General features: G+C 32.7%; 2 protein-coding genes across 3 annotated transcripts in view; one reads left to right on the top strand and one right to left on the bottom strand.

Moving 5' to 3' along the window:
* Window positions 1-5,288: 5,288 nt before the first annotated feature.
* On the top strand, window positions 5,289-13,490 carry LOC125820159 (25.3 kDa vesicle transport protein-like). Of its 2 annotated transcripts, none has more exons than XM_049499582.1 (6): window positions 5,289-5,399; window positions 7,121-7,329; window positions 8,556-8,716; window positions 8,822-8,968; window positions 11,593-11,669; window positions 13,210-13,490. In XM_049499582.1, exons 2-6 carry the CDS (start codon window positions 7,142-7,144, stop codon window positions 13,291-13,293), a joined length of 657 nt encoding a protein of 218 aa, XP_049355539.1. In that variant the 5' UTR covers window positions 5,289-5,399; window positions 7,121-7,141; the 3' UTR covers window positions 13,294-13,490. The 2 variants fall into 2 exon arrangements, with proteins under 2 accessions (XP_049355539.1, XP_049355540.1); XM_049499583.1 differs by lacking the exon at window positions 5,289-5,399 and adding an exon at window positions 7,026-7,049.
* An 803-nt stretch (window positions 13,491-14,293) lies between these two features.
* Window positions 14,294-15,772, bottom strand: part of LOC125819945 (nuclear pore complex protein NUP107) — a 33,856-nt gene continuing 32,377 nt past the window's right edge. Inside the window, 3 exon segments of the mRNA XM_049499349.1 lie at window positions 14,294-14,539; window positions 15,081-15,197; window positions 15,385-15,545. Of these exon segments, the coding sequence (XP_049355306.1) occupies window positions 14,471-14,539; window positions 15,081-15,197; window positions 15,385-15,545 (347 nt within the window). The 3' untranslated portion in view covers window positions 14,294-14,470.

The following is a 15,772-nucleotide window of genomic DNA, read 5'->3' as shown; positions in this document are numbered from 1 at the left end:
GTTAATACAATGTACGACTAACTAAATAGTAAAGTCATAGTAATTATGAAAAATTGTAATGATTCAATTGCAAAAGAATTAAACGTGCATGTATTTATACTTGGTCAATATTACAAGAGATGAAATCAAATTTTACCAAGAATTGGAACCAAAAATGCTATTAAGCCTTTTTAAAAAATATGATCCTTTAGTTAATAAATAATATTCTTTTTGGCAATTGATATACTAATCACAAAATTAATTCATCATGCCTAAGAAATTGTTACAGATGATAGAATTCACATGCAGAAATTCTTATGATTTAGAAGACTTGATTTATTTAAAGATCGAAATGATTTAGAAGACTTTTTACTTGCTTCGACGGTACTCAGTGAAATTTTAAATAAATACTTAAATTTAATCAAATACATACTTTAAACACCTCTAACCTTTGAATAAACTTTTGTGATGATAGTTACATTGTGTTAGACAAAGTAAGTGAATCTCACACATCTTCTTCGTCGCCATGGATCTTCAGTCAGAAGTGTATAAAATATGTATTTTAATCAAATTAAAGTATATACTTAAAATATAGTGAAATAGAAAAGTCTGAGCGACAAATCGAATTAAGGTCTTATTTCACTCGATCTAAAAAAGTACTATTGTCATGATAACCTGTATTTATTTAACAAATTCAAACTCTACTCGTTGTTGTGGGTGATGAAGGTGTCCTCTAATCTCTTCAATAACAACTTATATTCATTTAGCACTCTTTTTTTCTGATATTAGAATTGTATTGTAACAACATGTCTGTTTTGATTTAATTTAATAGACCTTATTTTAAAATATTTTTACGATAACTAATTGAAATAATTTTTTTTTGTTTAAGAAAATTTAAGAGTTATTTTCTCGTATATTTTGTTTCAAATTTTAGTTTCATAATCTATTGACCACAATCCAAAATGTACTTACGTTGCATGTATAATAACAAAAGCTAACATAGAAATCACAAAAATATATCGTATAAATTAAAAGACGCCAATTATTACTTCGTGCTTGCACAATTTATTTTAATTCAGTTTAATATTTATTGAATATATAAATTATATTTTAGTTAGAGTAACCACACGCTTAATTGACTAGTGAGAAAGAATTATCTTTTAAGCAATATAACACTAATTACCTCAGTATTATGTTAATTTTTATTTTACAATTATACGAACCACACAAATATACGTCACATATTTAATGAATAATCAATTTAGTTGAGTAGGGCATAACAACATATGATTTCTTTAATTAAATAATAAGGAATTTTAAGTGTGCACGAAATAAATCATGTCAAGTTCTTTAAGTACTTTGCCGTAAGACTATTATATCATATTAAAATTTAATTAATTAAAATTAGTAATATAATATTAACATTTCAAAGTAAACAAGACTAGAATATAAATTGGGGAGAAAAATTATTGCTCTCACCGAAGTTTTGGTTAATAGTCAAAGTGAAGGTGTAATATTTTGAATAATTTTAATATGTTAGACTTTTAAGACTATAAATTCTAAAATACTTTACACACTACAATAGAAAAATAAAAGATTTTTTCTGTCATATAATCTTCTGCCACCTAATTGGATTCTAGTGTAATTGGTTGATCTATTCTATTATTAAAAGTCAAATGTTCTTCATGTAAAATTTGTATTTTCTAAGACGCCAGAAAGTGGGGGGTTCTCAACTGCCGTAAACAACAAATAATTAAAATTTATGACTCAAGCATATGATAAAAATAGTTTGATGATGGTAATTAAAATATATTCATAACCAATTACAGGTTTGACGACACATTTATACACTTTTTTTCTATACCGGCTCTCTCCAAGAGGGGATATCATAGCCAAAACAAAAGTAGGGAAATCACTCTTGAGAATCAAACAAAGAAAAAAAGTGAAATTGAGGTTAAATTATATTGGTAATGTCTTATCATTTTAAATGAAGTAACAAATAATTAATAATAATATATTTAATGTAATTTTATATAGAAGAATCCATATATTTACATATTCCATCACAATTACTTGCTAATCCGGACATACAAGCACATCCCAGGCCAAAACGATGGTTTTGTACCAACTATCATCAGCTGCTACTTCAGCATCCTGCAAACTCATACTCAAGTAGAGCAGCCAACTTTTTGCATTTCTGCCAGGTAAGGCTTATACATATGACCAATATGTGGCCCCGAATTCCGCATTGTTTTATCTTCTGAGATCCATAAGTTTGTATTGCAGATGCTTTGCTATGTCGCCCTAGATTATGAAGCTGAGCTATCATCCGAAAATAGCAAAATTTTTGTTGAGTCATCTGAAGGTAATTGGGTAACACTTTCCGTAGAGCGCTTCAGAACAGAAGATGTTTTGTTCCAATTTGTTACGCCGCTGGCTTCAAGATTTAACACGTGTCAAACATAGTTAATGACAAAGCTGACAGGACAACGACCAACTATAGAGAGAACAAATTAGGTTTTATGACAAAGCTTGCAGTTGTTACTGTCATGATTACAGAAATTGGGTTTTAGGAGTTAATTTTTTTTCAAATCTTTTAGATTATGCAATTTTTGCCTTAGATGTTTACTTTTCTATATTGAATATGCTAATTTCATCGACATAAATTAATTGTTCTGATTTTTGTTGGATAAATTCTTTGTGTTGCAAATTCTTTTCTGATTTGCCTATCACTCCATCGACAACTTTTTCTCCTCCGAGTTTGTTCCTTTCTACAAGAACTTTAATTTTTTGAGAGGCTTACTACTGTGAGACCTTAACAGAAAATAGGAGTAGCAATTTTTGTATACATTATATAGTGACATATCCTAATTAATGTGTTCAGTAATAGTTTTCTTTGTGATTTACATTTGTAACAATATAGTGACAAGTTTGTACTCTATAGGTAAGATATATAGTTCACTGGATAGTCGTAGTTTTACCAAGTGAAAGTTCATAACACATATTAGGCTGAATCAATAATATTTTGTTCATCCCGGACCTATCCTTACTAGTATAATAACATATGGCTAACAATAACGTACGACTATAAAATAGTATAATCATTAATAATTGTGAAAAATTGTAATAATTCACGAGCAAACGAACTAATGCTGCATGTTCAAAATACTTGGTCATGAGTATTGCAAGTAATGAAATCAATATTTATCGGCAATTGGAACCAAAAATGTTACTAAGCCTTTTTTAAAATATGATTCTTTAGCTAATAAATAATATTCTTTTTTGCAATTTATATAGTATGAAATTCCTATGGTTTAGATGGATTGATTTATTTAAGAAGATCCTTTACTTCTTTTGTTGACTTCAGAGGGTTGCAACTTGCAAGTAGACCCTTAAATTTGATCAAAACACATATTTTAAACGCCCTTTGATCATTAATCAAGCCTAATTGTACTTAATTGGAAAAAATACATGAACCACACGTGGAGCATGAATATGAATAATTTTGATTTTAAAAGGACCAAAATTAGAATAAAATAAAAATAACAAATATTGAGTCTATCCGACATTATGATTTGAGATTGTTTTGCATAGATTATATTGATATTATTTCTCTCTTCGAAACCTATTTAACAGCCAAAAACAAGCAATTAATACTCCCTAAACATGTCTTAATTTTATTGCTTAATGGTTAATACTTTCTGATTACCGAATTCGGAGATTCGAGATTAACACTAAGCAAATGAGCTTAATCATCTTTTTGTATCTGCTCTCTTTTTCGTCCCTGGTCATAAATTTATCAATCTTTTTACCTCTTTGTTCTCTGCACAATCGTTTTTTTTAAGAGTGAAACTAAAGTATCTCAATTTACGTGAACTATCACCAATTATTTATTAAAATTCACCTCAATTATCAATTATTCACCTTTTCTACTTCAAATATATCACTATTATTTTGGTAGAAAAGTGAAAACTTATCGTTGAGACATGTTTTGTTGAAAAATAGTTGACGTAGGAAAATAACATAACTAGATATATTTTGACCACGCACATTTTTTTTTTATATAGAAAAAGACAAATATATGTGGATTTTATCCCAATGTTCCTTTTTCTTTTTATTTATTTTTAGGAATATTTAGCTTAAATTTGTGAATTTCACATGGTTCAGTAAGGGTGACAAAAGTTTCAATCTTTTTGTTAAACATGGAATTGCTTTTTCTCAAAACATGTTGTATGGTCTTGAAAATTTGGTTTTGAAAATTGTAGTTCAATATAAGTTCTAATTCTGATAAAAATAATTATTTTTGTGATTTTATTAATTTATATTGTTAATTTTATGTCTACACATCTAAAAATATCTCCTAAATTTATAAAAACACATTTTTAAAAATTTACCATACTTTTCACACCATGCGAAATGTAGATAGTTTTTAATTTTATTTGAATTCAAAGTTCGTTTGTCTGGCTTTTTAATATCTCTAACAAATCTATTTAAAAAGTTCATCATCCCCACCGGATCCGACTCCTCTCCATTTCCCCCAAGTTCTAGCTTGGATTGGAGACACATGTCATAATTTAAAATTAATGGTTAAAATCTAATTGATTAAAGCAAAGGTCTAACCATAGTTATTTACTTCCATATATTTGCTTCTTAAATATTTTTGCAATACATTATATTTTTCCTAAATATATTAAAATCTTTTCATTACTACCTGCATACATATTTAAAACTTTTATTAAGTATTTTACTTTTTTGACAAAAATTATAATACAGTTAAACGTTTTTGACATTCTAATAGAATATTAAGAGCTACAATGTCTATTGAGCAATATGAACTCCATTTAGGGAGTAAGAAAGAATTTAAAGTTGAGTGACAAAATTTATTTTACTCCTAAAATTAATAAAAAAAAGTCAAGTCACAAATTTTAATTTTTTATTTGGCAAATATTATTTGAGAAATGACAAACGTTTGAAAAAAAGAGAGTAAAAAATCAGCAAAAAAATTACTCAAGTAATTAAGAAAAGAAATTATTTTAAATATATTTAGAAAAAATATAATATAAATCTAAAATTGTTGGATTGCAAAAATATTTAAGAAGCAAACATATAAAAGTAAATAACTATGATTATGAATTTTATTTTAATTCATTAAATTTCAACCATCAATTCAAAACTATGACATGTGGCTTGGTGCGGATGGGAGAGAATCCAAATCCTTATTTTTCTTTTCTTAATATTTTTTTCCGGTCTAAATAATTGTGTAAACTGTTTTTTCACTTTGAAAAGAAAAAACAAAAAAATAAAAAACTTTTTTTTTTTCGTTTTCTCCCAAATCTCTGGAAAAAATCTTGTAATATTAATTAAAAAAAGAAGAAGCGAAGATCATCGATCCAGAAGCAAAGTCAATACGCTTGTGATTGGTAATTTCATCAATCCCCAGATTTAACTTCAATTTCAATTTTTTTTATTTATGTGAATCTTCGTTAGAAATTGAAATTGATATATTTATGTTGATTGAGTGAGAATGTGCTTTCTTGTTTATCCGAATTTTTATCCTTCCACTTGTATTCCAAATTGTTTTTTTAGGTAATGGATGCACTTTGTCAATTTAGTAATATTTGAGGAATTTTGAGTTCATAGTGTTGGGCGGAGCTAGAATTTTGAGTTTATGAGTTCTGAATTTTAAAAAAGAGAAGTTTAATGGGTTTTGGCTCAATAAGTTATACATATTAAGTGAATTTTCTTCATTTTTTTTCTTATGTGTTTTGCTTGGGTTTGATGCACTTGAACCAATTGTCCACGAGATAGTAGTAAGGTCTGCGGAAATAGCCTCTTACTTCCATGAGGTTGTGGTAAGGTCTATGTACACTCTACCCTCACCAGACCCCACTTAGTGGGATTTCACGGGGTATGTTGTTGTTGTTGTTACATATTAAGTGAATTTCTTAATATAAATATAGGGTTTTGACCAAAGCTATTGAGCATGTAGCTTAGCAATTTTGTTAAGGGTGTTTAAAGCTTAGTATATATTTTTAAAAAAGTTGTTTTGACCCTGTATATGCAGTATTATTTTCTGTATGTACAATGTAATTTTTCAACGAAGGTTCTTTGAGTGACCACCCTTGAGTCAATGTAGCTATGCCACTGGCTAACACACCCTTGTCAGGTGTTCTTTCATGATGGTCTTTGATAAGTTTGATGTGGAAACTGTTGTGGGGTGAATCCCTTTTAAGAATCTTTTTAAGTAGCTTAAACATGCCATGAGTCAAGGAGACCTCCTAAATTATTTATTGAATTTGCTTTCTTGAAACTCTTGAATTGAGCATACCTTGTTGTTTTCTATGGTTAAGGGACACAAAGTACAATGTAGGGGCAGGGAAAGCTACTTCATTTGGGGCAGGTGCCAAACATGATCATAAATTAATGGAAATTTGCAGTTAGCATGGCATACTGCATAAGTTAGTATCACTTGCGGGAAGAAGAAATGGGGAGGACATTAGAAACTTGTTAGGCTGCATCAGTGTAAAATCCTAATGAGTGAGTGCTAAATATATCTAAGAGTCCATCATCTGAACAATATAATATTTCAATTTACTCTGCACATTTGAATCGTTATATCAAATTTGATGTCGATCTATTTCTCTACTCCCCTTATGAATATCATTTACTCTTTTTACAGTCTCTACACTTCAGGCGTGTCTTTCTTGCGTTGAATAGTTTCAGAAATTTTAAAAGAACGTCTTCAAAATCACACATCTTTGCAAACTTTGAATGATTTGTTTTAAGTAACATAGAAGTTGCGGGTCTACAATTTATTACTCAGAGAAGACTTGAGCGTAAATTCAGTTATTTCTTCTATTTGTCATATGTTTTGAATTGGTCAATTAGATATTTGAGAGCAGAAGTCATACGATTTCAAGATAATCTAAAAGATTAAAGTGCATTTTAGAAATGGTACTCACTATCTCTCTTTCTTGAACAAGTAAAGGAAAGCCCCGAGTTATTGGAGCCGAAAGCAGGAAAGTCCCATAAAAAGGCCTTGTTGGAATACACTGTCCAAATAACAGAAAGTACGAACATTTGTAATATTTCCCACTTCAGATCTGCAAATTGAACTCTTACCATATTGTGTTTGTTGTAGTTGTATGCTTGTGAAAGCAAGATGGTGAAGTTGACTATGATTGCTCGTGTGACTGATGGTCTTCCTTTAGCGGAGGGGCTGGATGATGGCCGTGATATTCAAGATGCAGATTTCTACAAACAGCAAGCCAAGTCCTTGTTTAAGAACCTTTCTATGGGCCAGATTGAGGCATCAAGGATGTCTGTAGAAACTGGGCCTTATATTTTCCAGTATCCTTTTATTTTGTTTCATTTAACATCTGTTCAATGTTCTTTGTGTGATCAAATCTCTCATATTAATGCTTACCCAAGTTTCTAAAAGTGCGGAGTTATCTTTTTGAACTTTATTTTGTGAGATGGGTACAAGCTAAGTAACAAGATGGTCACTCCAAATAGCTTCTCTGAATTACTCATAGTCAAGATAATGATGTGTAGCAATTTCAATCTCAGAGAATACTGCAGAATTTTGTCACTTTGCTTGTGCACTTGTTAGTGAAACTGCATTTTTTTAATTTTTGGGTGAAAGCAGGTCCATTAGAGAGTCCTGAACAGGTTTCCCCCCCTTCTAAAAATAATTTAATAAAACTATTTGCCAACTATTGCCAGTGTCTTTGCTGCAGTTATAATCAGCACAGCTTGTGGGAGAACTGTAATTTGGTATACACATGAGTGGATTGTATAACATCTGCAGTTAGTGTTGCAAAATTTAGGGACAACTAGGATTTTGTATTAGCATAAGTAATGAGGGTTCCTCGGGTTGCCTTTGATAAATTTACAAACCTGTTAATGTGTTGAGATAGTTCTTGGTAGATAATTTTGCACAAGATATGGTTCTCTACAAATAATATTCAATCAATTTTACCAATAGTCGCATCATGGGCAGATTAAAAATGAACAAAAAACCTGCCTTGATCCTTTTCTTCCAAAGTACCCACAAAATAGGCAAAGGGATGAAGGATGGATCCGGCTAAGTGCTTCCGATGAACCAGGAGGGATCTTTTTTGTTTTCGTATTGGCAGACTTATTTCTCTTATCACGTATCCCTCTTCTTTTTCTCTTTCAACCCAATTTCTTTCTCAATCTAAAATAGTAATTTGAATGACATCTACTCTTGGATACACAGGAACTGATAAATTCGTTTTGGAAAAGCAGAAGCTAATAAATAAGCACACTACAATATGTTCTTATTATTAGTGGTCTGTTTTCTGGCCTTTTTCATGGTATGTGTGTTACCTGTGTGAGGACTATGTATTCATTTTCTTGATTAATAGTAATATCAATCTTGTAGATAGCAGTGTGATTTATTGAACAAAATCTCATGGGTGGTTTGCATTCCAATTTACACTTTTCTTCCAGCACCCTTTCCTTTCTAAAATAGATGTACTTAACTACTGCTTTTTGACACTAAAAGAAGGTGTTCTCTGGGGATTTAGTGTTCTCTTAACTGGTTCACTCAGTTATAACATTGAAGGCCGTGTTTGTTATTTGACAATGTGTGACCGTTCTTATCCCAAGAAACTTGCTTTTCAATACCTAGAAGACCTCAAGAATGAGTTTGAGCGTGTCAATGGGAGTCAAATCGAAACTGCTGCTAGGCCTTATGCTTTTATTAAATTTGGTATGGTCTTGTCATTACTGTGCACTGTTATAATTTCTAATTGATCTTCTGTTGAATACTAATCTTTTTTCTTTCTGCAATTTGTATTTTTCTCGTTTCAAAAAGATACATTCATACAGAAGACAAAGAAACTGTACCAGGACACCAGAACTCAGCGCAATATTACAAAGTTGAATGATGAACTCTACGAAGTTCATCAGATAATGACTCGAAATGTACAAGAAGTTTTAGGTGTTGGTGAAAAGTTGGATCGTAAGTTTCTCATTCCAATGTTTGCCTGACCTCATTACCTTCTTATAGTAGCTGGAAAGTTTCTTGTGCCATTGTTAGCACTACTTTATTGATCTTTTAAATATCTGTGATGTTATTAATCCTCAATGTCCTGTTCTGTCAGTTTGGCCTTGAAAAGCTACCAAATGCTGTCTGACAGCTTCTTTATGCTTTTATTTTCTGTCATTTTTAAGTTTATTGTTATCCTGATAGTTAGTGGTAGTGCTTATTTGTTATGTCCAAGGAGTGTCTTGCAAATATGAAACTTCATAGTATACTTCCTAGTTCAGTTATAAAGAAATTTTGAGCTCCAAGTTTTTCACTAATGGTGCACCAGAAACAAGTTGAAAAGAGTGTGAAAGACATGTCCATTATGGTTTATTCATCCTCCTTAGACTTCATTAACTTTTTTTAACAACTGACTTTGGTGTGAGGTTCCTCTACATTGTGATATAGTGTATATTGGTATATATGCCCTTTGTCAATAACCAAAACAAAACTGACTTTTGTGTAACTTAATTTGATGACTTGTAAATATTGATTCCTCTTTTTTTCTCTTTGTTATGTGCTCCTGGAAAGGAAATCTCTGTACTCATTCATCTTTGATCATAAGGCTACCAAGCTAAAGCCTTCATGTATTTCTTTATTACATATGTTCTTTCTTCTCACGACATGATTAGGCCATACAAAGGACAACTATTATCAGATGAGCTATAATCTTAGAAATCCTTATATTCTCAAAAAAGTAGGTTGTTGCTCTGCTACTCACTTGTGGTGCAAAGAGTGGAGCAAAATCAACTTGTATTAAAATAAAGTTAAGAGTTGTGTCAGCTGTGACATTTTATTGCATCATAGAAATAAAAAACACAGAACTAAGAACAGAAAACAACAAAAGAAAATAATTTATATGACTGATACAAACTAATTCGGGTTAAGGCTTCTTAATTGTTATTACAATAGTTCATGTGTTTGTCAGGAGTCTTTTTATTCTAGTCAGAGACTCGTATGTCTGTTTAGGGGTAAAGTGAGATATAAAGAACCTCCAGTTTTAGAGAACTCTTATTTTTCTTGAAAGACATCATTTATTTATTTAATTTTTATGATTCATATTTATTTATTTTTTTGAGAAATCTGAGGGTTAGTTGGAATGAAATGCATCTGAATAAAGAGGAACTTTACAAAGATTCTTTTAGTTTACCCAACTCATTTTTTTTTTTGATGAAGTAAATGTTCCATTGAAGGCATCAAGAAGATGCAAATTAGTTACAAAAGTAGAAGCAAAAACAGTTGGTCTGATGGCTCAAGTACAATTATGCTAAAACTAAGGAGCCAACAAAATTTGAAAAACTATCCAGGGAATCTACATAGGACAAATTAACCCAACTGTACAGACACATAAGGCATTCCGCTTTGAGAGAATGTAAAGGAGTTGATAGACCTTCAAAACATCTTCTGTTCCTTTCCCTCCAAATACTCCAAAAAATTGCTGCAGGTATCATCTTCCAAGTCTGTTTGATGGTGCTGTCAACTTTCCAGCAACACCAACTCTCATAAGCTTCTTTGATACTATGTGGCATGACCCAACTGAGTCCAAAATGAGAGTAAAACATGTTCCACAATTTTGCTGTAACAGTACAATGCAGAAAAAGGTGCCTATTGCTCTCTGCTGCTTTCTGACATAAGTAGCATCCATTCACAATGATGCGTTTCCTTTTATAGAGGTTGTCTTGAGTTAGGCATGCTTCATATAGTGCAGTCCAGCAAAAACAGACGATCTTGGGCGGTAGCTTGATTTTCCAAATTAATTTCCATGGCCAGTGGTCAGTGACTGCATTAAATGCTCTTGACTGCTTGTAGGCTGCACTCACTGTGTAATTCCCGTCTCCTGTAGTACCCCATTTGAACTGATCTGTTGCCTGAGTGTTGAGAGAGAAACTCTGTAGAGTCTGTAGTAGTTTGATCAGGTCATTAAACTCCCAATCCTGCAAATTCCTTCTAAACATAATGCTCCAGGTTGTTCCATCTCTATTTTGAGAAATTGTTGAGTCTGGATCCCTGGCTAAGTTGAAAAGACTTGGATAATCATCCATCAGAACTGTGTTGCGAAGCCATTTGTCTTTCCAAAATCTGATATGAAGTCCATTCCCCACTGTGAAGTGCTTATGCTGAGAAAATTTCTCCCATAGCTTGCATATGTGTTTCCAGACTCCGACTCCATAAGGTGCTTTTGAAAGACTGGTGCACCAATGACTCTGTATCCCATGCTTTGCACTGACCACATCCTTCCATAAAACATGTTCCTCCTGTGTGTATCTCCATAACCATTTCATAAGTAGACACTTATTATGCCCCAACTCATTTGGAACTGATATTGTTGATTGATTGAATATAAAACCAAAAGCACATGTATGCTTTTCTGTCAGTCATAACTCATAAGACTAGTAGCTTTAATATAGATCAACAATCATACTCTTCTATGATATACATTTGTTATGTAGTTGGTTGAGTTCTCCCTCTTTTTTCATCCTTCTTATGTTCATCAAACATTCTCCCATTGTTTATGTTTGATATTAGAGATTTGATTGTTCAAATATGAAATTGTGCAGAGGTCAGTCAGATGTCCAGTCGCTTGACATCAGAATCCCGCATTTATGCTGATAAAGCAAGAGATTTAAACCGTCAGGTTAGTGTCATGGAAATTTTGAGATGATACGATCATATTCTTAGCCAAAATGTACTTTTATCCTTAAAAAAAGGTGTACTTTCTACTTTGCATTAGTTGGAATGAAAAATGGTGATGTAGGAGGATTTAAAGGAACATGAAACTTGGGATTTGTTCTTTACTTTCTGATGTGCACACAGATGCATATGATGTAGGATGTCACTGTAGAAGATTATAGGGCTCGATATGTCCAAGTTTATTGTGGATGAAAATAAACTAATGTTCAACGGAGTATTTGGAGGCCTGTTGATAGCATGTGCTTTGATTCTTATCACATGCTATTAAGAAACAGAATGGAGAAATGTTTAACCATGATTATCACCAGCAAGGACTTCTGTTTCCTGCCATTGCTCTTTGAATCTTGCACTTAGTTTGGTCCTCAGTTGTGCTTTGACTAGGACATACAACAGAAAATGGCAATGAAACTTTGACCATGTCTAGTTCTAGTTTTAGGTCCCATTTCATTTTCTTAAGATTCAATTTGAATCCTAAACAATTATGACGGTTTTTTTTCTCAACATTTGAATATGTAAAACATGTAAAAGGGCAAGTCAGTGCACAAAGCATCCCGCGTTCAAACAGTGTCCAGGGAAGGGCTGCACCCCATGGGGTGTGATGTAGAGTGTAGACTGTCTACCCTAATGCAAACATTAGTGACCGCTTTCATGGCTTGAACATGTCTTTATTTAATAAATTAATAATATAAAATTCAAATAAAATATTAACGAGTTATACTATATCAATAAATATTTTTAAAAAATCATATGGTGATTGGTGGTGGTGCTTGTGGGTGCTGACTGGGGTGGTAGTTGGTGGTGGTGATTCTGGGTGGTAGCTAGTGAATTGTAATAATGGTGGCTGATAGTATTAGTAATGGTGGTGGTAGTTGTTGGTGGTCATTGATAATTGTGGTGTAGGATAGTGATAGCTAATGGTAGTGGTGGTTGATAGTGGTGATTGTCGGTAGTAATTGGTGATTGTGGTAACAGTGGTTGATGGTGAGATTATAAATGGTGACAAGTGGTGGTGACGGTTGACTATGGTGATTAGTGGTTGTGGTAGTTGATAATGAATAGCATCATAATGATATTAAGACTTCGTTATATATTTTACTCATTTAGATCTATTCAGACATGTAACTAGTGAAAACAAGAATAACACACTTATTGATTGAGATTTGAAGTATTATGACTCGGGTCTAAAAAATAAATGCCCTTAATGACTAAAATTTGAATATTAAATCCTACTATCAACGGCTATGGTGTAGTGGATGGGGCTGCTCCTTCCTTAACTAGAGGTCTCGGGTTTGAGCCCTAGGTATGAAAAAATCCATGGTAGGGGGAAGTGCAAAAATTTGAATATTAAATCCTTGCACTAGCGTAGACAAGCAGTCATGTATCACATGTTGATGGTCTTGCCTCCTGTCTTGATCAATATGCTTCTTTTATTTTCTTATTTGCAATCACTTTAATATATTGGCTCATTTGTTTATTAACTTTAGGCTCTGATTCGGAAATGGGCACCCGTGGCTATTGTCATTGGAGTTGTTATTCTCCTCTTCTGGGCGAAAAATAAGATATGGTGATGCAACTATACCATATGCAGCTTAGAGAAGTGTTGTTACTCTTTGATACTTACTGATTTTGCAACATCAAACTGTTTGGCAACCGATAGACCACTTAACATTTCAAGGTGGCTACCGTGTTGTGCGCGCAATGAAGAGAGTTTTTTGGCAGATGAGACACTCAAGCTATGAGTTTGATAATGTAAGACAGATAAACCATGATGAGCCATGTTGGTAAACATTGACAAAATGATATTAATCTTAATCCTCACAGCATATTTTGCCTTGCTTAACTTCAAAATTCGAAGTGCAACATATATTGTAGTGCTGAGTTGATCAGTTGCAACTTTTGATATATTAAAATACAGCTATAAGATTGCAGTGTTGATGTTTAGTTTTTTATTTCTTCTCCTCCACTTATGCATGTTGATGAAGTTCTGGTGTTTATACACAAGGCTCGATTGTAATTGAGTCGAAGCAAGAAATACTGAATGATGAGCAACATTTTCCAGAAAAATGCCAGAGTGTGTGCAACGAATGATTCAATAATTACCAAAAGCTTACCACAACAGGACTTGTATTTGCAGCAATCATTTCGACATAACACCATTAGGCTTGTCAAAGTTACAAAAATGGTTCCCCTCATGAGTATGGAATTTTCATTCTAAAAGGGATTTACTTGTGCTTTTAAGCTTAACTTTACTAGCTTCTTGAAAAGGAAAGAAATATGAGGAAATAGACATTCTCTTTTATTGAGAAGAATTTGATCCAAATAGATGAAATACTTGAGGAGAGTGAATTCTGACTTAGGTAATTCTTATGAGCAAGAGTTCTCATGAGAAGGAAATAAGTAGAGGACATTTTGGAAAATTTAGTACTTGCATATGAAAGAGTGAATAAAAAATTAAATATTTAGTGATTAATCCATTATATTCGGAAAAAAAAAAACAGAATAAAAGGGAAATAAGTTTTACTTAAATCAAAGCAGAGGAAGTACTGCTTATCTTGCAGATGACTCAGATTATCTAAAAAAGATCTTAATATGCAACTATAAGCTAATAGCTTTTCTGACTTAATAAAGCAAAATTTCCCTTAACTCGAATTTCAATAGACTACAAAAATAAATACACACATCCACTTAAATTTACACAAGCCTGACAAGTAATTAAGCCTCTTCTGGTCTTCCATCTTAAACAAATCAAGAAGTTGGTTCCTCCTCCATCTCCATTTTGTGTATTGTATATTCCCTCTCAAACAACAAAAATTCCTGCATGAAATGTGAGTCTCAACTTTAGTAGCAGTATCTAATTACTGTATAGCAGAAATTAACCGAATAACAAGATAACAATATTAAGCCATGATTTCATTATTGTGGTTCCAGAGAATCCAATCGTCCTCTACAAATGGTTGCACACTCTAATCTACACTAGCAAATCATGGTGTTGTTATCTCAAAACATCCTGCTCATGACAAACAGCGGAGATATCGGCTGTAACAGAAGCTAGATATTACTGTCATTAAGCACTAAGGATGTGACCAAATGAAGTCGGAGCTGTGGGGAGGATGAAGGGAATCAATCACGGTCACACAACTAGGTCAACAGCATCAAAGGTTAGGAATAATAACTACTTGGGCTTGAATAAACATTGGAGAACCGATAGAAAATCTAAGTAGTTATGGAAGAGTTTGTGAGTGATGCATGAGAGCTGATGCAACTTTGGCAAACACAACAGTCATCTTAGTTGATAGGAAAGCTCTATTATCTCTTTTCCACTGCATAAAGGGTAGAAGCCTGAAAGTTAGCTTACCTGCAACTGATTCTGACTGAAGAGATGAAGAAATCCAATTTCAGGATCTGTGACAAGGTTGATCAACTCATCATGGTTATTAGGTGGATTACCAGACTTCACGAGTGAGACAGAAACCTACAAAAGAGCTCAACAGATCAGAACTGGGAGAACAAACAGATACGTCCTTGTAGTTTTTGCTCTATTCAAACGTTCAGAATTGTCAAATAAGATAATGAAAAGTTGTGGTTAGCATTTGATTTAAATGATAGCGCACACAATATTATCAATAGTTAGAAATTATTAGTTCCAATAGAAAGCTCACCTGCATACACCGCAGAATGACTTCAGAGATGCAACACCTACGACAAAGACCATGCACTATGTAGGTTGCAGGGCCTCCAATAGAACCATCACCGTCAGAATACCAAGCATCTAATCGAGATATCTCCATTGTAACTCCAGCTTGAAAGCGAACAAGCTCCCCTTTAACAAGAAACAACATAATTTAACAAGATGAAGGGATAATATATAAAAGAGAAAGGGAAAGGGAAAAAAAAGCAATGAGCTTCATCAGAATTCCCGTTTACAAATCAAGCCAACTAGCGCATTCTCATGCAAATGAGCTGTAGAAGAAGTTAGTACTAGCTTAGTAAAAAGAACTGCCTCCCAGTGATTCTATGGTCCATAAGGTCAAGAACGGATTAAGATCT

This window comes from Solanum verrucosum, unplaced genomic scaffold (assembly GCF_900185275.1).
Source record: "Solanum verrucosum unplaced genomic scaffold, falcon-dt-bn FXZP01000229.1, whole genome shotgun sequence".
NCBI lineage: Eukaryota > Viridiplantae > Streptophyta > Magnoliopsida > Solanales > Solanaceae > Solanum > Solanum verrucosum.
The sequence above is the reverse complement of the archived record's forward strand: the minus strand, read 5'-3'. Positions and strand labels throughout refer to the sequence as shown.

Bases quoted from the DNA above. Each gene is read 5' to 3' on its own strand.
- LOC125820159 (XM_049499582.1), top strand. From the start codon at position 7,142: ATGGTGAAGTTGACTATGATTGCTCGTGTGACTGATGGTCTTCCTTTA. The intron at 7,330-8,555 runs GTATCCTTTTAT...TGGTTCACTCAG, and splicing joins ACTGGGCCTTATATTTTCCA to TTATAACATTGAAGGCCGTG. The intron at 11,670-13,209 runs GTTAGTGTCATG...TATTAACTTTAG, and splicing joins CAAGAGATTTAAACCGTCAG to GCTCTGATTCGGAAATGGGC.